The 23,663-nt window shown below is 50.0% G+C and overlaps 3 protein-coding genes across 5 annotated transcripts; 2 read left to right on the forward strand and 1 right to left on the reverse strand.

Moving 5' to 3' along the window:
- The first annotated feature begins 1,028 nt into the window (after positions 1–1,028).
- Positions 1,029–5,057, forward strand: CLDN19 (claudin 19). Its single transcript, XM_085080314.1, has 4 exons — positions 1,029–1,263; positions 2,161–2,325; positions 2,560–2,647; positions 3,090–5,057. Exons 1-4 carry the CDS (start codon positions 1,041–1,043, stop codon positions 3,244–3,246), a joined length of 633 nt encoding a protein of 210 aa, XP_084936440.1. The 5' UTR covers positions 1,029–1,040; the 3' UTR covers positions 3,247–5,057.
- Positions 5,058–9,004: 3,947 nt separating this feature from the next.
- LOC146428470 (claudin-16-like) lies at positions 9,005–11,879 on the forward strand. The gene is made up of 5 exons (XM_085080315.1): positions 9,005–9,170; positions 9,547–9,649; positions 10,593–10,757; positions 10,899–11,090; positions 11,664–11,879. The coding sequence occupies exons 1-5, from the start codon at positions 9,057–9,059 to the stop codon at positions 11,753–11,755; spliced, it is 666 nt and encodes a 221-aa protein (XP_084936441.1). The 5' UTR covers positions 9,005–9,056; the 3' UTR covers positions 11,756–11,879.
- Positions 11,880–13,826: 1,947 nt separating this feature from the next.
- YBX1 (Y-box binding protein 1) lies at positions 13,827–23,282 on the reverse strand. 3 transcript variants are annotated; one of them, XM_085080303.1, is made up of 8 exons: positions 22,973–23,282; positions 22,574–22,637; positions 19,126–19,159; positions 16,966–17,055; positions 16,444–16,746; positions 16,024–16,103; positions 15,655–15,932; positions 13,827–14,195 (listed from the first exon to the last, which is right to left on the reverse strand). In XM_085080303.1, exons 1-7 carry the CDS (start codon positions 23,127–23,129, stop codon positions 15,686–15,688), a joined length of 975 nt encoding a protein of 324 aa, XP_084936429.1. In that variant the 5' UTR covers positions 23,130–23,282; the 3' UTR covers positions 13,827–14,195; positions 15,655–15,685. The 3 variants fall into 3 exon arrangements, with proteins under 3 accessions (XP_084936429.1, XP_084936428.1, XP_084936430.1); XM_085080302.1 differs by having other exon boundaries at positions 13,827–14,200; positions 22,973–23,281; XM_085080304.1 differs by having other exon boundaries at positions 13,827–14,200; positions 15,655–15,920; positions 22,973–23,278.
- Positions 23,283–23,663: the final 381 nt, after the last annotated feature.

Below are 23,663 nucleotides of genomic sequence, written 5' to 3' on the forward strand. Positions count from 1 at the left end.
TGTGGGCAAATAAATTCTGCCCCATATGCAACCACCCAGCACCACCATCCCACTTGGAGAGCCGTTCAGCACTGGGGTGGGCAAGGAGGGTCTGGAGGATGATTTCTCCAGGATGAACTGATGGTCCCACCGGAGGCTGCCCACCATCCCAGCATTCACCCCCAGCTGCCTGCGTGCGTGAGCAGACTGCTGATGAGGCCATGGCAGTTAACGATTGCCAGGTCCTGGGGCTGCCACGGGCTTGGTGTCACCAGGGTGGTGACACGTGTCCCCCACACCCCGTCTCCCTCCTGCAGGAGTACACGACCGACAATGGCTTCTCTTGTTGGTGCCACGGTGGCATGGTGTGCCTGAATTCCCTCACTGAATGAACCCCTTCCCTTCTCACTGTTGAATTCCTGGAGTGCTCCCTGAGGCCTCTGCGGGGCTCCCAGCCCATGGCAGGGGTTCAGAGGGTCATGGATGAGGTAGGGTAATGTCCCACACCCCCCCATCCCCTCCTCCCGTTGGGGAGCCCCATTTTCCCATATCCCTCCACTGACGTTTGAAGTTTTCACACCTGCCTCAAGACACAAATCTCTCCTGTAGGACCTAAATACCCTCCCTCCACGCCCCAAATCTTTCCCCCAAGACCACATTCTTCCTTCTAGGACTCAAATCCGCTGCTGCCAGCCCCAAATCACTCTCCTCGGACTCAAATCTCTCCCTCTCAGATCTAATACTCTCTCCTGGGCCCCAGTACCCCTCCTCCAGGCCCCTAATTCCCACCTCCCAGTTCCCCCTAAGCTCCAGGTTACCCACCCCCTTGGCCCCAGTTCTCCCACTCGGGTCTCAAATGCCCCCCGGGGACCTAAATCTCCCTGTGCAAGACGCGTATCTCTCACTTCTCCTCAAATCCTCCCTCGACAATGACAACCCTCCCACCCGCCTTCCCCCTTAGAGCCCCCCCCCTCCGGCCTTTTGCCTCCTCCCATGGCCCCTCTCCATCCGCCAGGGCGGGGCCGGGCGCGGCGCGGGGCGGTGAGAGCGCGGCGGTGGCGATGGGCGGCGGGGCACGGGAGCTAGCCGGGTACCTGGCGGCGCTGGCCGGCTGGGTAGCGGCGCTGGCGGCCGCCGTGCTGCCGCAGTGGCGGCAGAGCTCGTACGCCGGGGACGCCATCATCACGGCCGTGGGGCTCCACGAAGGGCTGTGGATGAGCTGCGCCGCCCAGAGCACCGGGCAGGTCCAGTGCCGCCTGCACGAGTCGCTGCTCTCCCTCGACGGTGGGTACGGAGGCTCGGGGCCCGTGGGATGAGCCCTGCTTCCTTTCCTGGGTGCAGTCCCCCTTCTTCCTCTCTGCTGTGGGTCTGAGCTCCCCTGGGATCCTGAGCTGCCCTTGCCCCCCTGCAAGTCTGAGCCCCGCTGTGAGTTTGACCCTCCTCCATATGGCTCTAAGCCCTCTCTGTGTTTGAACCCACCTACATGGGTTTGCACACTCATCCCCAACAGGTCTGTGCCCCCTTCCCCCTGTGGATCTGAGCTCTTCTGGCCCTTCCGGGGGTCTGAGTCACCTTCAGGTCCAAGCCCTTCTTGGCCCCACCCCTATTGTAGGTCTGACCCCCCTCAGAAGGGTCTGAATCCACTCATCCACTGAGCTGAGCCTTGATGTGGGTCCAAGCTTCCCCCTCCATCTGTGAATCTTGGGCCTCAGCCTCCCCATCCCAGGCCTGAGCCTCTCTTGGCCTTGTGGGTTTGAACCCCATTGTGCTGCTGGGACACTCCTGTCCCCAGAAGGTTTGAGCTCCAATGTGGGCATCATGTTTAGGGAATAACATAGCCCCATGGGGACATCAAAACCCCCCATTCTATGACTGTGCATCACCCTTTTGGCATTTGGTGACTGTGGTGCTGCTGCAGGCAAGGTGTTTCCCAGCCCAGGCAGTCACGCCCAGGATGAGGGTGGCAGGGAGGAACATCGGGGAAGGCATTGGGAGCCATGCCCTGAGCTGAGCTGAGGTTTCTGAATCTGCCAAGTTGGGAGGATATGAAATGGGAGGTATACAGCAAGAACAGGGTTAAGGACAGGTCCATCACCAGCATGGAACACAGTGACCTTGTTTCCAGTGCCCAGCTGTGGCCAAAGGCACCTGCTGGGAACAGCTTTTCTTCCCCCCTTGCAGTTCACATCCAGACATCCCGGGCTCTCATGGTCATTTCTCTCCTGCTGGGCTTCTTTGGCATCATCGTGAGTGTGGTGGGCATGAAATGCACTAAAGTTGGGGAGGAGGATCCTGTCACCAAGAGCCGCATAGCTGTTGCTGGAGGTGTCCTCTTCGTTCTGTCTGGTAAGGCAGCTCCAGCCTTTGCACCGCACTGGTGCCGGAATCCTCAAACACGTTTCAACAGTGTTGGTGGAGGAAGGGGAACAGTTCAGTGAGGGCTGGATGTCACTGACAGTCAACATTTGATGTCTAGTGGAATGGCTAGACAACCCACTCACTGTAGAGGCTTGGACTAGGTGACCTTTAAAGGTCCCTTCCAACCCAAAACATTCTGTGAGTCCATTATTCTGTGCCCAGGTCTGTGCACATTGGCTGCCGTGTCATTGTATGCAACACAGGTGACCTACGAGTTCTTCAGAGAGAGCACCATCCCTATCAATGCCAGGTAAGAGCCTGAGCCAGTGAGTGCCCTTCTTCTGAATCCTGTCTTGTCCCTGCACTTCCCATTGGACCTTCCCTTGCTGGTTTTGGTAAGGCATGGCATTGTGGGTTGATGTGTCCCACGGGTGGGACCTCTGCCAGTCCTCATTGCCACCTTACAGAAGACATCCCTGATGCTAAAGCTTTAGTTGTTACCAGCTGGGACAGGGTAGTGGTGCACATGTGGACTTTCAGCCCAGGGGAGGATTAAAGGATGGGGAAATGTGAGAGCTGTATCCAGCCAGCAGGAAAGATGGGGATGGAGAGGGAAGAACCAAAATCTGCCTTGGCATCATTGGTTACCTCATCAGGGCTTTGAGCGGGCTTTGAGCATCCTATTGCCCATCTGAGTTTGCACCTCTGCCTCTCTGCCCCTCCCTGATGCTCCCTCACCCCTTTCACCACAGGTACGAATTTGGCTCAGCTCTCTTCGTGGGCTGGGGGGCCGCCAGCCTCTCCGTGCTGGGGGGGTCCCTCCTGTGCTGTTCCTGCCCTGCCAAGGAGCGCCGAGGACAGCAGTACCACCGGCAGTCACAGCCCTCCACGGCCCAGGAGTACGTCTGAGCCCTAACCCTGCCCTCCCGCCACTCAGTGCCTCCCTCCCCTCCCAAAAACCGGCAAGACCTTGGCACTCCCACCCTGCCTGGACCCTGACTCCTCCATGAGACCTTTCTCTTCCTTCCAGGTTTCAGCACTATTTTCAGTGCCAGCCTCTAAAACACAGGTTTTAAATGGCACAGCACCCATATTCATCATTGCCATGTTCCCCTCAGCTGGGCGGGATGGCATCCCCAGCCTCACAATGTAGCCAGGCCATGTCTGTCTGTCACAGGGATGCTGTGGGGGCAATGCAGGGAGGCTGATGCCGGTGCCATGGGGGCACAGAGCCATGGGGGTGTGCTGCACAGAAGGGCTTTGTGCCATGACCACCCCTCTCCCACATCCTGTTTTCAGGAGCAAGTGGGGAGCAAAGCCAGTGCTTGATTTTCCTGGAATGAGATTTTCACTTCTAACAGCACCAGCCCAAACTGGGGCTCAAGCATCTCCATGCCCAGATCTTGGCAGAGGGATGCTTTCAGGGTGCTGTATTCCCCTGCCTCATTGCTACTGAAAAGCAACATTTTTAAAATTATTATTAATTATTATGGATTCCTGTCTGGAGGCCAGTTGCTCCAGCTGAGCTCTGCCAGCCCAAACCTGCCTTGGGTTTGTTCCTGTCCAGGACCAAGCTGTGCCTTGTTAAACAAGAAGAAATGGGTTTGGGCATATTAAAGCAGCAAGAAGGGGCTCTGAACACAAAGGATTTGTTTTTATTTTTGGTACCCAACACAACTATTTTGAGTGGCAGATGGACAGAGCCCTGAATTTTGGTGCCTCCCTGCTGGGTCCAAATCCCTCTTTCCTGCCAGGATCCCCTAGAGTGGACAGTGAAGGCTCCAAACACAACCTGCTAATTGCCTCCACCTCTTTGTACGTCTATTCCACTGCTACTAATTGCTTTAGAACTGCCAAAGCTCCAATTTCATCTGTAAATCCCCCAAACTCCCTGTACTCCATCCCTCCAGCTCTACTGCAGGTGTTACACCAGCCAACCCACAGGGAAGGACACTGGAAATTATCCAAAAAGCTTGATTATCTATTTTTATTATTTTATTTTTTAACCCAAATATTAAGAGAGAGCTGATTTTTTAAAATTTTATTTTGATCTACTTTCTTTTGTATTCCTCAATTTTATTTTATTTTACTGTTTTGTTTTAATTTGCACTATTTTATTATTTTATTTTATTTTACTCTATTTTCTATTCTTCTGTTTTATTTTGCTCTATTTTATTTTATTCTATTTTTCTCCATTTTATATCCTTTCACTCTATTTGGTGTTTTGCCCATGCCCTGGTCTGGGTCCCTGGATGTGCTGGAGGAGAAGTAATACCTTTTTTTTCCCCAGGGGAGCGATTTCTCTCTTTCTCCCTGGCATTAACTGCCTCTTTCTCTTTCAAATTGCAGCCCCTCTGTAAAACTGTGTCCTGCACCCCTCAGGGGAGAGCAGTGCTTCTAGTCTGGCATCACCCATCAGATGCTGAACCCGGATTTTGGGGTACTCTTCCAAAAACACCAACCAAAAGCCACTGCAGTAAGGATTCAAAAGGAACCTAGTGCTTTAAAACAAAACAAAAAAAACCCCAAAACCAACTAAAAAGGCCTTTTATATTTCACTGTAAAGAATGTTTTTATTCTATTAATATAAATTCCACTAACTTTTCTATGGGATGCATGGCCTTGGAAATGGGACAGGTGGGGATTTTTAAATGCCTTTTGGTTTTTTTTCTGTTGGTACTAAATATTGTGACTCAGTGGTATTAAAATATTTTCAGTCATGGGCGTCTTTCTGGAATTGTCTCTTTGATTACCCCTCACTCCCCATCTGGACCAGTCCCTGCTAGTGACTCTAGTGCTGGGTCAGAGCCACTTCTGTAGCATGGCAGGAGCCTCTACCCCATCCTGAACAGTTCTTGCCCTCCTGGCTAAATATCTTGAGTCTTTTGCCACCTGTTGCTCTCAAAGGAGGGGATGTGGCCTTAAAAATGTGTTAATTTAATGTTAAATCCCTGGGAATCCAGCTTGGCCCCTCCACAAGTCTCTTCCCAAGGCTGAAATGCCTCCAACATCTTCCACTTACGGACCTTCTTATGGACCCTCATAGCTGAACTGTCCCTGTTTTCTCCCATTTCACATTAATTCAGAGCTGATTTGTGCCTAACTGGGTACTTTGCTAATTTAAGCCGATTTTTGCTCCCCTATGCAGGGTCATGACCCCTGCTGTGCATGTTTTTCTTCAGAGATTGTTTTCCATCCAGTTTTTTGCATGGCTGCTGTGTTTTAGCATCCTTGTCCTGCCCCCTGCACCTGGTTCACAAATACATCTCATCCTGCCTCAAATCCAGGGATTTGCTGTCCTTGGTGGCTGCCATGATATCTCCAACAGTCACCTGAGGGCTCCCTGGAGATGGACACCCAGGCTGGAAGCACATCAAAGTGGGAGATCTGCCTTTGTTCACAGTGCAGGCAGGCTAAAACAGAGTTCTCCCCCTCCAACACAGATCTTTTGGTCATTAAACCAGTTTGATGAGCAATATTGAGGTTTCTGGTCATACCTCTTGCTTTCAGCCAAACCCCTGGGAAATAATAGTCATTTTTAAATAGGCAGAAATGAGGGAAAAGGGAAAATTACCCCCACACAAGTGCATGCAGAGCGGCTTTTGTCACACCTCTGAGGCATGAGTGTTTGAATTTGGTGGTGTTTTTAATAATTCTTATTCATTGTCCTGCCCCAACAGCATATACGGCGTCCTCTCTAGTTCTCTGAGATGATCCATCAAAGAAAACATCTTTTTTTTCTTTTTTTCCCTTCCAGCCACAGCAGGTTTTTTATGTGAAATGTATGTACAATATGTACACGTATGTATATGTGCTAAAGTTCAAGGTTTGGATCTTGTCAGTGCTTTCTTAACACATGGTTTTGACACACCCCATGGTACCCAAGATCTGATTTTCACTGTCATTAACCTGGGAAAGGGGCTTAATCATTTGACTACTGCTAGTTCTGCTCTTCTACCTGCATCTTTTCACCCCCAAAAAGGTTTCAGTTGGGGATTGACTAGGCAGGTTAGTTTGATATATCATAAACTGACTGTTTAGATGAGCAGAAGATATAAACCTATTTTATAGGTGTTGTCAAGACCATGGGGCTACAGTTTGTATCACTTGGGGTCACACAGTATTTCATGTGTCACAGATGTCCAAGAACCATAAATTCCTGAGCTGTAAAGGTTGGAAAATGAAGGTTCACAAACCCTTCTGAACATTTTTGGCCCTAATTCACTGCTACATGCTAAAGCATTGGACCTGCCATGTGCCACAATTCTGGGAAAACAGGATAACTTGAAGCCTCAAGAATCTCACACATCAGGCACCTGGGGGTCTCTGCAGGGCTGAAGTTCAAAGATTTGCCAAGGTTGGTGCTTTGCCAAAATACCCACAGCAAAATGCTGCAGAGGATTATCTAGAGGGAAAAGAAAAAAACCCACAACAAAAACCAAACCCACCCTAAAAATCCAAGTGCACCTCAACTGTGATCCACAAAATGGAAATATTAGTGTTTTCCATGGATCTGAGAGAGGAGGGTGAGCAATGGCTGAGCCACAAGGCACAGCTGAACCCAGGGATGCTCAGAGGATGCTGCAACACAGATCCTGTGTAATCTCCAAATAGTAGGGGATTAGGGAAAAATCCTGAAGTTTTTAGGGCAGCTTCAAGTGCCAGACAGCTGGGGTGCTGCTACCCAGGGTCACAGGCACCTCCTTGGGGGCTGACCAGACATGGTACCTGAGCCATCACCACTACAGTGGTTTTCACTTGTTTTCTGCTTAACAGGGAAAAAAGAAGGATCTTAATTACCAGTCAAAGAGGTTCATTATCACCCTGCAATTCCAGCTTCTTTCTTTGGCCCCTTCCAACACTCTCAGTCCCTTATACCACTTCTGGATCTTAGGCCACTGCAGCCTCTTAGGCCTCTCATTCTTAGGCAGTAATTGAAAGGTCTAATTAAAAAACAGGGGATATTTGCCCAGGACACAGAGTCTCCCACCTGGGAAGAGTTCCCAGCAGGTTTCCACAGGTTTCTCCATGTGACATTTTTGGGGAGGCTCCATGCCCAGCCTATGACTGCTCTAACCACAGGGATGCTCATCATGTCTCAGAGCACAAAGCCCAGCTGACGTACCTTGGACAAACCTTAAATAGCCCAGCACAGGTTCCAGTCAGTGCTGCATATCCCTGACTGCATTAGATGAGTCAGGATCCAATCCCATGGGCATGTAAAAGCCTTCCAGACCCACATCCCTATCCCAAATCACCAGCAACAAAGAGATTCTGTCATCATCCCACTGCAACAAGGATGAGCCTGCGGTGAAGGTAATGCTCCCCCATGAATCCCTTTTATTATCAACAAGGTTTAGAGCTAATTTTTCCCAGCATTAAGAATTTTTTTCTCTTCCTTTTTCTTTCTTGCTCATATAATTGAAGTGGCTGAACAGATTTTCTTCAAACGCTCCAGAACAGCTGAGGTCTAACAGAAACAAATAAGGATCTGGAGAGTTAGCTCAGAAGGGAGACTGGGGAATTAAAAAATATACTGTAAAATGGGGTCTAAGAGAGTGCCCACTTGGAGTGAAGCGGATGGAAGTGCTCAGAGATGACGGGAGAGTGATGCCTCTACTCCCAGTGACATCCCAAGAGGGGATGTGGGGGGAGATGTGGCACACTGGGTGTGGGTACCACGACCCTCCTTCCCATCTCTGCCCCACAGAGAGCCTATGCCATGCCAGGGAGGGCAGCCTCTGGCTGGAGGTAACAAACCTGGCCATGACAAAGAGTTATCATCTCATGGTAATTAACCCATGTAGCTCAGAAACTCATCTGGTCTTGCTAATTAACACATTTGTATGAACCCCTGTCCAAAGGGCTGTTGCACTGGTTGCAACTTCAGGCAGTAAAATATTTAGCTTTTTGGGTTACAAAGTATGACAAACTGAGATTTCTGCCCAGGGTTTGCAGACAAGATGTCCGCTGCTCATACTTTGGGCACAGCTCCCTTCTCTGCAAAGTCCCTTCATCTAGGGATGAAAAACATCCATCTAGGACAGTAAACATATGGTGCTATCCCTTCTGCTCTGTGGAAAGCCTTGGCAGCTCCTCAGGGCATGCACATCATGCTCCAGCAGCCTTTGTCCCGCTTGGAATGGGAGATACTTTGGGCTTGTGCTTAAGATTATGACTCCTCCATGGGACTCTTGCTTGTGCTCCAACCTGGATGTTCAACATCTCATAGCTTTTTTGGAGTGAAAAACAAAAGCAAGAAAAGGCAGAGGATGTACCCACCAAGTCATATGGCAGGGATGGAGGTCTCTAGAGATTCTCTGGAGGCATGCTTAGGTCACAGGTTTTTGTAGCAGCAGTTATTTGACAGTTGTCCCCAGCAGCTCCTGATTCCCAAAGGCCAAGTACTGATGATTGGCAGCTTCTATTTGGAAGAGAGGGAACCAATGTGGGAATGTCCCCACTACAAAATTATTGTGTCCCTAAAGGCTCTCTCTACATGTAAACCTGGTGGCCCAACCTTGGCTGAGGATATTAGAGCATTTTGACAGCAGTGAGCACCATGAGACAGTGCCCAGATGACTCTTAGGGATCCAGAGGATGCCTGGCCTTGGCACTTTGAGAGGAGGCCTCCCGGCACTTTGTCCTTGGAAGACTGGGTGTCTGGAAGTAGCCAGAGCAGAGTTGGTGAACATCTCTGTGCCCTTGCAGGTTACCCCATGAGTGCCACTCTGCAGGTGACAGCATTTGGGCTTGCTCTTCTCTCAACACTCTTCCTACTCCTGGCCACGTGCACGGACTGCTGGATGGTCAATGCTGATGACAGCTTGGAGGTGAGCAGAGAAAACATCTGGAAGGTGAGCAGAATAGCCACTTTTAAGGTGAGCAAAGCAACCATCATCCTCCAGGAGAGCAGCTGAGAGCAAGATGGGTACTTTGCCATCCGTGAGGTTACACCATGTCTCCACAGGCTTGGAAAGGGGACATGGTGGGACAAACCCACTGCTTTTTGAGTTGAAGGATTAGAATATTATAGAGATAGAGACATGGAGCAGGAGAAAACAGAGAGCAGGTATGGGCAGGGAGTCACCGGGACATGTCCAGGTGTAGCTGTGGGAGCCTGAAATCTGCCCTGAAGAGCTGGGAGATCCCTGGGAAACTGGGGAGACTCTGGTGCTTTTTGTATGAGTGCTTTTCTTCTGCTTCCAGGTAAGTCACAAATGCCGGGGCCTTTGGAGGGAGTGTGTCACCAATATGCAGGATGGGGTCAGGATCTGCGACCAGTATGACTCCATTCTGGCTGACCACCCAGGTGAGCTGACGTGACCTGGAGGCATTTATTAAGTTCATAGCTCAGTGTCTTCTTGAAAGGGAAGAGGGAAAGTGATTTTCATTGCACCCAGCTGCCCTTTGTCAGACAGCCACACCAGCCTAGGGCTTCTCTTGGTCTCCTGCCCCAATAGCCTGGCCTGGGCAGCAACTAGCAGTTCAGCCAGACCTGCCATGGGGTCATGAGGCAGGAAAGTGAAACCACTTCACAAGAAATACGTTCTGGCATGTAGAGCCTAGGATTTGCAACCCACCATGCTGCAGACAGAGCAAGGACCATTCCCACTGGCCAAGGACTCATGACCACAGCTCAGGGACAGTCACATCAGGGTAGGGACATTTCTTCTGGCCTGCACAGGGCACATCAAGCCCTGCACAGAGAACCCTTGTGGTGGGTCATGACATGGAACAACAGAAATTCAAGCAATGGAGAAGGAAAGTAGTTGGTACGGACCAAGCGGAGCTGTCACCTTGGTCTGGGGAGGAGGAAGCTTTGCAGGGCACACTCCCATCACAGCTGGTGATGTGATCCATGCCAGCTCTTTTTCACTGGTATATTGACACTTGCTGTTCGAAACAGCTGCTACACAACTTGGAGGAAGAAGCAGTGTGGACAGCAGTGTCTTCTGCTCAAAAATGTCTTGAGCAGGTGACCACATACCAGGTGCTGATGGGTATACCTTGAGTTCTTTGGTTTCTTGAGCTGGTCTAATCATGGGTTTAAGTCCTTATTAAGTTTCTGATGAGCTTGTTGAGCACCTTCCCTTGGCCTATGGCAGGGATGGGGTTGGTGGGCTCTAGTGTGATGGCCACTGGTGAGCTGGGTGACTCTAATAGGAACATGGGCAGAAATCTGGAGTGGAGAGACCTGTCCCTTTTATTATTCCTCATTCCCATTTCTGGTTGTTTTTAACTTCCCTGCCCAGTGAAGATCGTGGTGACGCGGACCCTGATGATCACAGCGGATCTCTTGGCTGGCCTGGCTTTGGCTACGCTAGTCCTTGGGCTCGACTGCATCACATTCCTCAAGGAAGATCCTTGTGTCAAACTGAAGATGTGCTATGGAGCTGGAGTCATACTCGGTGCTGGGAGTGCGTGGCTGGGAGAGCTTGGGAGCAGACAGACCTCATGTCCCACAGGGAGCTGGGGAGCATGCTGGGAGCTAGCAGCACCACCTCAGCAGGGCCTTGGGGAGTTGTATGGCTCTTTTTAACAAGCCCCATTCCTTCTAGGCATCCTGGGGCTCATAGGCTCTGTGTGGTATGCAGTGGACGTCTATGTGGAGAGGGCCATGCTGGTGTCACACAATATATTCCTGGGAGTCCACTACGACTTTGGGTGGTCGTGCTGGCTGGGGATGGCTGGCTCCACTGGCTGCTTTGTGGCATCTGTCCTGCTGACCTGCTGCCTCTATGCCTGCACAGGTCAGTCTGCCTCATTCCACCCCATTCTATCTCAAGTAGCTTTTTGCCCTGCAGGGGTATGAGGTGAAGGATCAGCTCAGGGGGCACAGGGGCTTCTTGCAGGGTCCAGCCCAACGAAGAGGAACTCATCTGTGCCCAGACTGTGCCCTTTGGCTGGGGAGGCTACATAAGGCAGAACAGGGCTGAATGAGGGGTGCCATAAGCCCTATAAGGGCATGGAGAGGGTGCAGGGGTCCATCCACACCTATGGGCCTCCAGATCCCGGTGAAGGTCTGTTGATGTTTACTCAAAGCAGCAGTTGTGCTGGAGCTGAATCCCTGTCATCTGCCAAAGCCTGATCCACTGGCTGCAGGGATGCACTGCGTGAAATCCAGCCCCACCATCAGGGATATTGGGCAGGTGATGCCTCCCCAGACATCATGTCCAGTCCTTATGCCTGGTCACATGGGATGGAAGTTAACCCTGCTGGCTGGCTGTCTGGGTTCACTTCTCCTGCCGTGTCCCCATGCTGTGGCAGGCCCAGGTAACCCTGCAACTGCCAGCCATGACACAACCTCAACTCTTTCCTGGCAGCCCCCAGCAGCTGCTATCAACCCCAGAGGCGTACCCAGCCCCGGGGCCGAACAGCCACCAGCAAGATGTACGCCATGGATTCCCGTGTGTGATGGCCAGCGGCACCTCCCCCACCCAGCCTCTCCCTACCAGTCTGACCCCATTAAAGCACCAGTACCTGTACTGAAACATTTCTGCAGCTGCTTCCAGGCTTTTACACAGCCAGGTGGCTGCTAATAGTGAGGGTATTGCAGCAGTCATCTAGGGAAGGGTTTTGAAAAGGCTTTCAGAAAGGATGCCCCTGTTCCCCGGGAAAGCTGTCAGGACCCTGAGGGCAGAGTAGCTCCTCTGACATCTCACAGCCCATACTTCGGAGGAATTCAGTGGGAAGTGTTTTCTGCATGAAGCAACACTGACTCCATGTGGCTGGTAGCACTGGTCCCACCCACACCAGCCCCACTGGAAACCTTCCTTGGGCTTGGACACAGGGCAGCACAAGGTTTGTGCTCAAAAACTAGGTAAAACCAGAAGTCTGGAACACTTAGTTATCAATGTTTTCATGGGGGATCATCAAGGAACACTGAAGCCATACACACCAGACACAAGGAGGAGAGTGTCTGAAGACTGATGGAGGTGCTCTACCAGCAGAGTGAGGTTTTTAAGTTTACACAAAATGGGAATTCTCTTTTCCAAGTGAAACCTGAAACCAGCACCAACTCAATCCACCCTCAATTACTGAATGCTGGTTTTGGCCTCATTCCTTTACCTCTCACCCCAAGCTCAGCACACAGACACCATCCCAGCACATGGGATGGGATCACAGCCAAGCAGAAGCTCCCCAGCACTGTCACCCTGAGAGGCGGCAGGACAAGCACCAGGCCTGACCTGATGGTGCTGCAGGAGCAGTCAGTCCCCAAAACAGGTATGCATGAAGAGACACACTGTCCCACCCCTGTGGCCCAGCCAGGCTGCAAAGCACCTGCATCTGACACCCAGAGGAGCTAAAAGGGTCCTCTTGAGCCATCTGCCCCCTCACATGAAGTCAAAAGGCAGCAAAGCTGTTGTTTATTGCAGGTTCTCACACTTCTGCTGGATGGCATGTCTGGGGCAAATCTGTCCCTGCCATCAGCAACACTCCAGGGACCTGGGAGAGGAGGAAATCCTAACAGTGACAGGAATAAGGAGCAGAGATGAAATTTTGCTCAAACAGCAATGTGGAGGGCAGGATGCTCACAGATAGCACAACCAGGGAATGGGCAGGTGGAAGCATTAGAAGGTGCTTGGAGAGTGCAAAGCCTGGAGCACTGGGACTGTTGGGACACCTGAGATGGTTGGGACACTGGAGCCCACATGAAAACAATTACGAGCACAGAGCTCACTAGTATGTATAAAGGTCCCAAAAGCCGCCCTTGGACAGCCACCCTTTCCCGCAGGTGCTCTGCAGTGGTTCTAAGGGATGTTGTCAGAGCATGGCACAGCTGTGCTGACACAAGGGTTGAGCCCCATGCTGAGGAAGCGGCCCCCACTCACCAGGCTCTCACCATGGCACTGGGGTGCCATGAGAGCCAGTTTTGGCGTAAGGCACAGCTCCATCTCTGTGTTTCTGCACCCATTGGGGAACAGCTGGTTCTGAGGAATTGTGCTATAGCACAGCCCCAGTGATGAGTTTGGGATTTTTTGGAATCTAGAACCTAGTGCAAGTTGCCCAGAGAAGCTATGGCTGCCCCATCCCTGGAAGTATTCAAGGCCAGGCTGGAAAGGGCTTGGAGCAACCTGGTCAAGTGGAAGGTGTCCCTGGCCCCACTGGCACGGTATAGGATGAGGTGAGCTTTAAGGTTCCTCCAACCCAAACCAATCTGGGATTCTACCATTTTTGGGGGGTTTTCTTCCCTTTTTTTTTTTTTAAAGCACCCTCACACTACCTCAGTGCTGCAAGTGTTGCAGTCCAGCAAGGGCACAGCCAAGCTGCTCTAGCAAACAGCTCTTGGAAAAACACTGGGCTAGCACCAGGCATTCTCATCCCTCTGTGCCTGCCCATCCTTCTCCAGTGTGACTCAATTGCATCTTCAATGTTTTTTTTATTTTCATTTATCTGTTTTATCCCACCAGCCTGTATGCCTAAAGACTAAACCTTATATGAATATTTAACACAAAAGTGGGTTTAAAACACCCAAGCACATATGGTAACTCTTTAAGACCTTTATTAACAGATGCTTGCAGTTTGACTTGAAAAAATCAGGCGTATATTTCATACAAATTAAAAATGAGGTTCTTAAAAATCTCAACTTGACCAGATATGAAACAATTTACAAACTTTTAAAGGTATATTGAGAAAAAACAGGCTTTTAAAAAACGTGTTTATCATTTCCAAAAAGAGAATTCTTTAGGTAAAAATAATAAAAACCCCATGCTGCATAGATAATGCAGATAGTTCTAGTAATCTGGTCAACAGCAAAAAGCAAGCACTTAAGGTCTTCAGTTCCAATTCTTTTGTTCATTTCTTATTGCTGGAATTTGATTTTCTTCTTCATTTCTTAGTCTTTTCTTTGATGACTAAACTGAAAAAGAGAGGAAAAAAAAGGCTAATCAGACAGGTGACAAGAGGGTTACAGGGGTCCTTTGTGTACAAAGACTCACCTGCAAATCAAAAGTTCACCCTAAGCTGCCTGTCACATGCTCACAGGACAACCATCACAAGCTACTGTTCCTTGTCAGCCCCCCCATCAGCCAACCACACCAGCCACCTTCCCACAGGACCCAATGCCAAGGACTCCAGAAAGAGCAGTCAGTCAATTTAAACCCAAAGGGATCCCTCCAGTCATGGGAGGGCTGCTTTCACCAGGCTCTGCCAACATTCAGCCACTGCCCAGAGCACAGAAACTAAACCCAATATTCCCCAGTGCTCCCAGACAGCAAGAGGAACCAAGGTGCCATTGTGGTATCCTTTTTAAGTCCATGATCTAAGAATTCATCCAGGAGGTGTTGACCATCAAGATGAATACCAGAATACAACAGAAGTTCACAACAAGTGCACAGAGATCATTGCAGCAAGGCCTGGACAGGGACTGAATGATCCATCTGCAAGTGGAACATGAAACTCAAGCCCATGCAGAGCAGGTCCCCAAGCTCCCACAGCTGGGAGAGGCTGCAGGTGCTGCTGACAGAGCCATTCTCCCTGCGCAATTCCCGATGTCCATCCCATCAATGGGACCACTCAGTCTGCTCCCACCACAGCCTAAATGCCTCTTCCACTTTCCTGCCCTCCAGGTAACGAGCAAGGAGCAAGTAACAAAAGAAATAGGGTATGCACACCAGTGAGACGAAATGCAAGAACAAGTAGAGTCCTGGCAATGAAAATACTCCCAAATTAGCAGAACTGTCCCTCAGAAGTCAGCAACAAAGGAGCCCAATTGCAGCCAGGTTCCCTTGCAACTAACCCAGCCTTCGGCCCCTGCCCAGCACGCAAGCCTCCCAAGCCCACACCTCAGCACTGCAACCACAGCTCCCACATGCTCTGACAAAAGCACCATGTTTTCCCAGCGCTGATTAGATAAAAAGCTGCTCCTGAGACACTCCTCCTAATTCTGCATCAACTTTGCAGAAATGGATGCCAAGGTCTAAGTGCCATCCACCTCCCTGGGGGGACTCAGCTCAGGCACTGATGGAGCTTGGTAAATCCCAGCATATGCTTTTCCTGACTACTTTCAAGTCTTTACACTTACATGGCTTGAATTTCTTGAGGAGCAGAGACTTGGCTGTGTTTGCTAGTTCAGGCTTACTCCCCAAGATTTAAAGTATAACAGCATTCCATCACGGGCAATTAAAGATTGTAACTAAGCCCTCCCAATAAGTAGGCACTGATGCAACGAAGCCTGGCAGTTTGGTTCTGCAGGCACACTAACAGAACAGTTGCAGCATGCATGAGCAGGAAGAATCCAAACCTTAAAGCACAAATTAAACGGAAGCATCAAGTCAGTCAGCAAACAGCATCCCCAGGCCCCTAATCACGCACCCGGATGATGGTAGAGATGTTAAGCCGGTATTTACTCAGCCCCGCCCTGCTCAGCCTCGGGAGCGGACGTGTTCTCAGCTGGTGGTTCGGCTGTCTTCGTCTCTTTGCCATCTTGTGGTTTAGGGTTCTCTGGGCGTCTGCGTCGGTAGTTGAAGTTACGGCGGTACCGACGTTGAGGTGGCTGCTGACTTTGGGTTTCATCCCCTTGGTTCTCTTTGTCTTCTTCATTCCCATCCTCTCTAGGCTGTCTTTGACGAGGAGGACCCCTGAAAGTCAAGCTAGGCTTTTAACCATGCAGCACCTGAGCATCGCCACATCCTGGCTCTGTTGCTGACCAAGGCTAAAAGCAGCAGCTGATCTGCAGCATACCTGCGAAATCTTGGTCTGTAACCCCGGTACATGTTTTGCCTGACTGGTCTGCCATCTCCTGCACCCTGGTTGTCAGCACCCTGCAAGACATCAGACACAGACCCCCCTCAGCCCCAAGAAGATGTGCTAACACCATAGCTCATCACACAGTGAGGAAGGAGCTGGAAGGGTGTCAGTTCAGTCAAGGTGGGCAGCAGTTCTAGGGAACAGGTGTGCACACAATGGAGAATCCTCCAGTTAATCATATAAACTGAAACACTCTTTTTCAGAATCTGTAACACAAAGACCTTCAGCTTAATGTTACTGCCAAACCTTACAAAAATCATCTGGAGTACCTACAAGAACTGTCAAAAGGTACATCCCATCACCCTGCTCGAAAGCAATAAGCCCATTTAACATCATATGCCAGGCAAATGTTACCTCCACTATCTCTCCCTGCACGGGAGGGTTGGTATATTGTGGACGACGCCCGTAGGGCCTACGCATATAGTAAGGTGGGTACCGCCGCCTGCGATAGGGACGGCGTTGCTGGGCTTGACCTTCTGGTATGTTCTCTGCTCCTTCGTTCTTTTCCCCACTCTCACTGTTCTGGTAGTTTTGCTGGTAGTTGCGTGGAGGACCCCTACGACGTGGATATCGTCTGTAATGGTTACGATCTGCTGCATATTTACTGCCCTGAACTGGAACTCCACCAGGTCCTGTAACATTGGCTGCCTCCGCACCCTAAAGAGTGGAGATAGCATTAGGGAAACAGTCACCATCCCACCAGCTACAGCTTAACATTCTAGTACCAAGCAATGATTTACATCCACATTGTGAAGCAATGAAAAACCATTCGCCTTCTTGGATGCCATCAGGCATCAACTCAAACCACAGGCACCACACCAAAGCCTGCAATCTGAGTTCTCCATGTGCACTCTGACACCCGAGAGATGTGTTTACCTTTTCTCCCTCAACCACATCAAACTCCACGGTCTCTCCATCTCCTACGCTGCGGAGGTACTTCCTGGGGTTATTCTTCTTTATGGCAGTCTAACAACACAACAGTGCAGGCACAACATAAGAATACGAAGGATGACTTTTTTGTTTTGTTTTTTTAAGATTACAAAATATGCAAATTCTTTATCTTAGGAGGAAGACCTGTACTCCTGAAAAAGCAACTGAATTATTGGGAAAATCCAGGAAGTCGTAAAATGTACCTCTATTACGCTGTGGACTATTTGAAATGTGCAACAACTTCATCATTAACTGGAAGCACCTATCAACATGCTGTCTGCTGGCTAAAAAAGCAGTTTGAAAACAAAGAGGAAAACTCCCATACCACACACTGGCCATAGGATTCCTAATCAGAGTGATTCAACATCACTATGATAGTTATACATTCCTCTGAAGCATATACATCAATATATCAGCCTTTCCAATCACCCTCTTAGATTTGCAGCCCTCCATTATTTCCCACACCACCACAGGACACAGCAGCTTCTCTTTTCCATACTCTGTAAACATAAAAATGGCCAGGTATCAAGAGTTTTCCTCCTCTGAGGCTTCCAACACCACAGTTTCTACCACAGGACTAACCAGTGAATTGTAAATTTCTCCAACTGTCTACTGCACACCAAGGATTGGCCTTTCCCAAGTGTCAGCACCAGACAATCCTCTGTATCAGTGGCCAGCTAACCAACAATGTTACTAGAACCGACTCAGTTTTTGGTGCTCTGCAGTACTAGATAACATCTTCAACAGATGAGTTGATATACACTGTGCTTAGCCACGTACTGCTTATCAAACACTTTGAGCAGCAATACAAGTGTAATAACAAAAAATACTCACACACAATTAATTTTATTAGATTTTTTCCCCCTAAATGGAACAAAATCAATAGAAAGACATGCCCACAAGTCTCAGTTAAAAGAACAGTGATTTTAGGGAAAGCCTTATTAAAACAGCAGCCAGTCCAACAGCTTTTTGTGATACCTGAGCTATGTAACAGGCATGGAGAAAAGCATACACGGCTAGAACTTCTCAAAGAAGCTGATTTCTTTCAGATTAGACCGCTATAACTATTTTATTGTAAAAAAATATTACATGCAAACAAATCATTAGCAATTTCATTACCAATTCAGTGATTTCTGAAACATAGGTAGTAGCTACATGACAAGTCCTGTAACATGACCAGTAAGTCAAGGTCACATACAGGTGACCCTACTTGCAAATCGGGTCTGAATAACCTCCCACAAACCAGTGCCTCTAACAGTTGATAATTTAGACAAAGAACAAGCAAGAAGCTGAGACATGATAAACACAAAACATTTTCCAGGTGCTGCTTTTCCCTTCCTTTATGTTAACATCAGTAGCATATTCCTAACTTGAGACAAAAGAATGACCCATGGACTCCTAAATGCCAGAAATAAACCAGGCTCCACTAAGAATTCTTTGTGGGCTGCTTACTGACAAGATCCTGAGTCAGAAAGGACAAAAAGCAAATTGCTGATTGCAGCCTTGGAATTCAGACAAAGAACTAAACGAAGGCAAACCTGCTCCATGAAGTAAGACACACGTGTGGTGTGCAGTCTTGGGCTGCTTTCCAGAGGTTTACCTGTTTGCCATACACTATATCTAAGGATACATATCAGTCAAATTGTATTAAAATGTTTGTAGACTTTCACTGAAAGCCTAGAGCAATAAAATCTATAACTTTGTCTAGGAAAAAAAAGCTTCACTGGCCCTTCATCCCTATTACAGCTCAATTCATCTCTCTCCCTGCTGCAAGCTTTTCATTTAACTTTCTTTCCAGATGCTCACTTAACCACTGTATGAATCCACAACATGACTAGACTCCAAGTAGTTATCCCCGTGCCCACACTGGCAGCCAGTGCAATTCTCATCACTGTACACCATCAGCGCGCTCAGACCTCTGCACATCATGGGGACATGCAAAACCCTGAAGTGCAAACAGGCTCTACTTGCAATGCAGCAGAGAATCAGTTGTGTTCAAGTAACAGTGAAAATGCAAGGCTCTTCAACAACTTCAATCCCACTTAAATGAGTCAGGCACAGTCAATTTCTGAGAGAGCATATGTTTCAGTTTCAAGGAAATCTTACCTGATGGACAAACACATCTTCCTTGGTGTCATTCCTGCAAGACAACGGGAAATTGAAATTTGTGAATGAAATGCATAGTAAATTAAAAACTCAGTTGTTTGGTATGGCACCAAAATGCAGATCTATCATAACAGGCTTATTTAAGCATCAGCCTTACTCCTCAACCTGCTCTCAACTAGTTCCTACCAGCTTACTGCATGTAGAAAAGAGAGCAGCAGGAAGCTTACAGGAAGTGCAAAGCACATGCTGAAGGTTCAGTAAGGCACACTCCTCCTCACTCCTGCACACCCCTCTATCCTTTACATCCCATCAATGGAGATGTTTGAACACCCGACAGTAGTGACCACTCACTCCTTCCCATCAGAGCTCTGTGGGAGACTGGCTACTGCAGCTTTGGAAGCAGCTCTGCCCTTGCCTCTGGAGCCTCACATCCCCTCAGCCTCAAGGCTTCCCTCACCTGAGGAACAGCAACACCAGCTGCCTTTGAAGGCAGCAGGGTTGGTCAAGCCTCTGTCTCCCCTCTCAAGAAACAGAAAACAGCTCAGGTCTGTTATCTACAAGGACACAAGAGCACCCATCCTTCAGCATGACCCTGGCAGAGCTTCCGCAACTGGCACGAGCCCGAACAACCACAGGCCAGTACCAGCTTCAGTCAGAAGTTTCTATTCTGCTCTTTAGAGGTTCAACAGAGACACCTTCATGCTGGTTAGAGCTGCATACGCCATATCCCCCACTCCTGAAGCATGGACATCCCAGCTCCCATCACACCAATCCACTTTCACTGCAGTGTTAGTTTCATTACTGCATAGAACAGTTTGAATCAATAGGAAAGCAACTTTTATTTCCTAGAATGGCTGGTTAAAGACATAAGTATGCTTGTGTGAAAATGTGCTCCAAACTAGAGAGCTCATAGCTAGTGGTAACAGAATACTCAGATTGGTTTTTATTAAGGTAAAGCCAGGTGCTCCTTACCCCCAGCTTTAAAAAGTAAGAATTGACAAACTTTTTCCAGAAATTCTATGCAAGCTACAGCTATTCTGTCAGACAGAACCAATAAAAATAAGTTCCCTTGTTTCCTCCTGGAATTGATGCCTACAGGCCTCAAATGTTATTGGGAAAAGGCAGCCAAAAGGCAGCAAAGCAGAGCCACTGATCCCATCTCCAAAGCCCCACAATGCAGCACCCAGAAGCCCTTGCAAAACCAAAGCTGAAAGACTCTTCTTCAAAACACAATGTCCAAAAGCTGAAAACCTTTACACGTTTCTAGTATGTTTATAGTAAAAATGCTGAGCACCTTAATTCGTCCTCAGCTGAAAAACAGTGGCAGGAAGTGCTCATCCACAAGCATGGAGACCTTGCTCTTTTGCCCAAGTTGAATTTTGGGCAACGAGACCAGATACTTGTTTTTAAAGTCCTATTGCAAAGCAGTTTCCATTCAAGAAGATATTGAGTTTTGGCTCGACAACTGACTGGGTCATACAGAGCTCACAGAGTCAAGTGAAAAAACACACCTTGCTATTTCAGTCTTGTGCCACTGGCCACACCACTCCCAATGCTGTCTTCCAGCAAACACACCTGGAAGCAGCAAGCATGCTGTCGTGTGGATGATGGAACAGCAGGACCATCACTTTCTCAAAAGAAAATTTGGAAATGTACAACAGAAACATGCCTTCTGAAGGTTGAACAAATCAATTAGCTGATCTGTGCACTAGACCACTCTTCCATTCACATCTTTTATCCACAAAAATATATTTAAAAAAGGGAATCAGACAAGCAGACAGATTAAGATGCCAAGTCCAGCATGGCACCAAATACCATGCCAGATAGTGCAGCTCCAGTTGTGGTACAGACCAAGCCAGTGGCTTTTGCACATCCACTTGTTATTCTGGCCAACGTGAGAAACAATCGTCAAAGACCCAGAATTCAAGCTCCTATTTTAGAATAGAATAGAATCATTACTAACATTAAAAGCACATAGAAAATACCTGAAGTGAGCATGCACCTACATCAAAGCTGATTTCAGTTCCAAAGCTCATTTTATCTGCAAGCAGACCTGGCTAAAGCAGAGCCATGCAAGGGCAGGAGCTACAGCACAGCTTCCTCGAAACCAGGCAAAGATTCCAGAGCTGAGGAAATGTCCTCCCCTTCAGTTACCAAGCTCTAATCTCTTATTAATACGAGATCACGCTGAGTTTCTCATTACAAATGACAACCTCAGGGATTAAACAGCTGCCAAAGTAATGACTGGGGAAGCCACTTGGATGTCTTAACTAGCTGCTGCTGGTTCCTTGCTTGACTGACATCACTGAACATTTCCACTACTGAGCGAACAGGAAAAGCCTTCCCTCGAGGTGGGGTTTGTGGCTGGGACTTCGGAGGCGTTTCCAAGGCCAAAGACACGACAGCTCCCAGCACTGGTGACTGCATAGCACTGGGAGCTGAAGCACGGTGTGAACAATACAAACGGGGCAGATTGGGAAGCAAGTTTGTAAAGCTGCAGACCCTAAACCAATTCAGGAGCGTGACGGACAATTCAGACTTGCTCATAAAGTGACAGGCAGCTCAAAAAGACAGCGTTTAAACCAAACATAAACAAAACGTCCAGTAATAACACGATACTTGCTGCCCTAAATGGGGACTCCTCAGTTTTCAGCCACATTCTGAGACTGGGCAGTTTAAGTACCAGGAATTAAGGAAAACAGCTCTGGCAACACTCCTGGGAGGCCCCCCAGCCCATGCAGCCAAGAATTGTCCGTTTCTAAAATACTTGTTTGCAGAGCACTTCCAGGACTCCTCTCCCTGACAGGCCTACTTTAGGTATTTACACAACTCCTGAAGTGTTCGAACTATTCTTTCTTATCATCTACTGTCATAAAAAGAATCTTCTAGGCACTTGTTTCATGAGACTCGTCCATACACTTCAGAGAGGCGCGAGACAATGTGAATTGTGCTCCTTTTGCTCGTTTCCCTACATGTTCAGGGTGTCCTCATGAGACCGTGCTTGAACTACCAAGAGCTCAAAGCAATTTTTGCTTGCATTGACTGAACTTCACACACGAGTTTAAATAAATACCGTGTGTGCTGATGGCCAGTATACTTTTGCATCCTTAAGAAGGAAAAAAAAAAACCCAACAAACTAAAAACAACCCCAAAACACCATACAAGAAATTACCATAATGTAAAACACATCGCCCTGAAAACAGACTCGCCTAGAGAGCGCGGGTCTTGCCGAGGTTAAAGGACTCAAAAGTCAACCAGGCAAGCCCGGAGCGGTTTGGAAACCCCCAATTGAAGAAAGGGTACACCTCATCAGCTCCTTCTACCGAAAAGAGCGAGAGGCGGCAAAGTCACCGCCGCCCCCCGCCCGGCCTGTCACCCTCACGACCCAAGCGCCGCGCCCCCCTCCCAGGGCTCCCTCTGACAGGGCCCGCCGCGTCCGGGCGCTCACCTGTTGATGAAGCCGTAACCGTTCCTCACGTTGAACCATTTCACTGTTCCCAAAACCTTCGTTGCTGTGGGAATGGGCAGAGGGGAAGGACGGGAGGGAGCGGCGCGTCAGGGGCACGTGGCGGGGCGCGCGCACAAAGGCCCCGCGTGGCGGACATCTTGCGCCGCCCCGCCCCCACCCGGCACGCGGGGCCGGCGGCGCGCGGGGAAGAGGGGGGAGAGTAGGGGGCGACTAACGGCCGCCGCGCGCGCGAGCGGGGACACGCGCGGGGGGAGGGGACGCGCACCGCCCTTCGGGGGGGAAGGGAGCGCGCGCCGCCCTCAGCCATGGCGGGGGAGGGGCAGGGGATCGGGGCTTCCCACCCACCCTGGGACCCCAGAGACCCCCGCCCGCCCTCACCGATGACCTTCTTGTCCCCGCCAGCGGGAGGCGCCGCCGAGGCCAGGCCGCTGCCCCCGTTCCCGGTCCCGCCGTTTGGCTTGGAGTCGGCGGGGGCGGCGGGGGCCGCCGCGGGGACGGGGGCGGCGGGCGGCTGGGTCTCGGCCTCGCTGCTCATGGCGGCGGCTGTTCGGTGCGGACGGTGGTGGTGACTGCTGTTTGCGCCGCCTCCCGCGGTGTGATGGTGACTGAGGCCGGCCGTGGGGGGGCTGCTCCCTGCTCCGGGCTCGCTGAGCTCCGCTCTCCGCTCCCGATACCGATCGAACTGGCCACAATGGCGGCGCGCACCGGCTAGCCACCCCGCGCGCCCCGCCCGCACGCGCCGCGATTCGCCACCCGGCCCGCCCGTTAAACGGAGAGCGACCCCATTGGCTTTTCCCCAACCCGCCACCGCCCCCCGCCGAAAGTCTATTGGTGGCCACACCTGCCTTTCCTCAAGTGCGCGCGCCCATTGGCTGCTCCACCCGCGGTTGCCAGACTAGCTTTTCTCACCGGCCGACCCGGAGTCCTCGCCCCCGCACTTTGATTGGCCGTCCCGGCCGCTGCTCCCGCCCCCAACGGGCACGATCGGGGAAGTGCGCGCGACCATGTGGCGGTGGCTCCTCTTCTGTCCCGCCTCCGACTCCGCTTCCGCTCGCGAGAAAGATCCAGC

This window comes from Lichenostomus cassidix, chromosome 21 (genome assembly GCF_008360975.1).
Source record: "Lichenostomus cassidix isolate B80296 chromosome 21, HeHo_3.0, whole genome shotgun sequence".
Lineage (NCBI taxonomy): Eukaryota > Metazoa > Chordata > Aves > Passeriformes > Meliphagidae > Lichenostomus > Lichenostomus cassidix.

What these genes read in the sequence shown, in the direction of transcription:
- CLDN19 (XM_085080314.1), top strand. Translation starts at nt 1,041, where the DNA reads ATGGGCGGCGGGGCACGGGAGCTAGCCGGGTACCTGGCGGCGCTGGCC. An exon ending in GTCGCTGCTCTCCCTCGACG is followed by an intron (nt 1,264 to 2,160) that starts GTGGGTACGGAG and finishes CCCCCCTTGCAG; the next exon opens with TTCACATCCAGACATCCCGG. An exon ending in TGTCCTCTTCGTTCTGTCTG is followed by an intron (nt 2,326 to 2,559) that starts GTAAGGCAGCTC and finishes TTCTGTGCCCAG; the next exon opens with GTCTGTGCACATTGGCTGCC.
- LOC146428470 (XM_085080315.1), top strand. Translation starts at nt 9,057, where the DNA reads ATGAGTGCCACTCTGCAGGTGACAGCATTTGGGCTTGCTCTTCTCTCA. An exon ending in ATGCTGATGACAGCTTGGAG is followed by an intron (nt 9,171 to 9,546) that starts GTGAGCAGAGAA and finishes TTCTGCTTCCAG; the next exon opens with GTAAGTCACAAATGCCGGGG. An exon ending in CTGCCTCTATGCCTGCACAG is followed by an intron (nt 11,091 to 11,663) that starts GTCAGTCTGCCT and finishes CTTTCCTGGCAG; the next exon opens with CCCCCAGCAGCTGCTATCAA.
- YBX1 (XM_085080303.1), bottom strand. Translation starts at nt 23,129, where the DNA reads ATGAGCAGCGAGGCCGAGACCCAGCCGCCCGCCGCCCCCGTCCCCGCG. An exon ending in AAGATGTGTTTGTCCATCAG is followed by an intron (nt 17,056 to 19,125) that starts GTAAGATTTCCT and finishes TTGTGTTGTTAG; the next exon opens with ACTGCCATAAAGAAGAATAA. An exon ending in TGCAGGGAGAGATAGTGGAG is followed by an intron (nt 16,104 to 16,443) that starts GTAACATTTGCC and finishes GATGTCTTGCAG; the next exon opens with GGTGCTGACAACCAGGGTGC.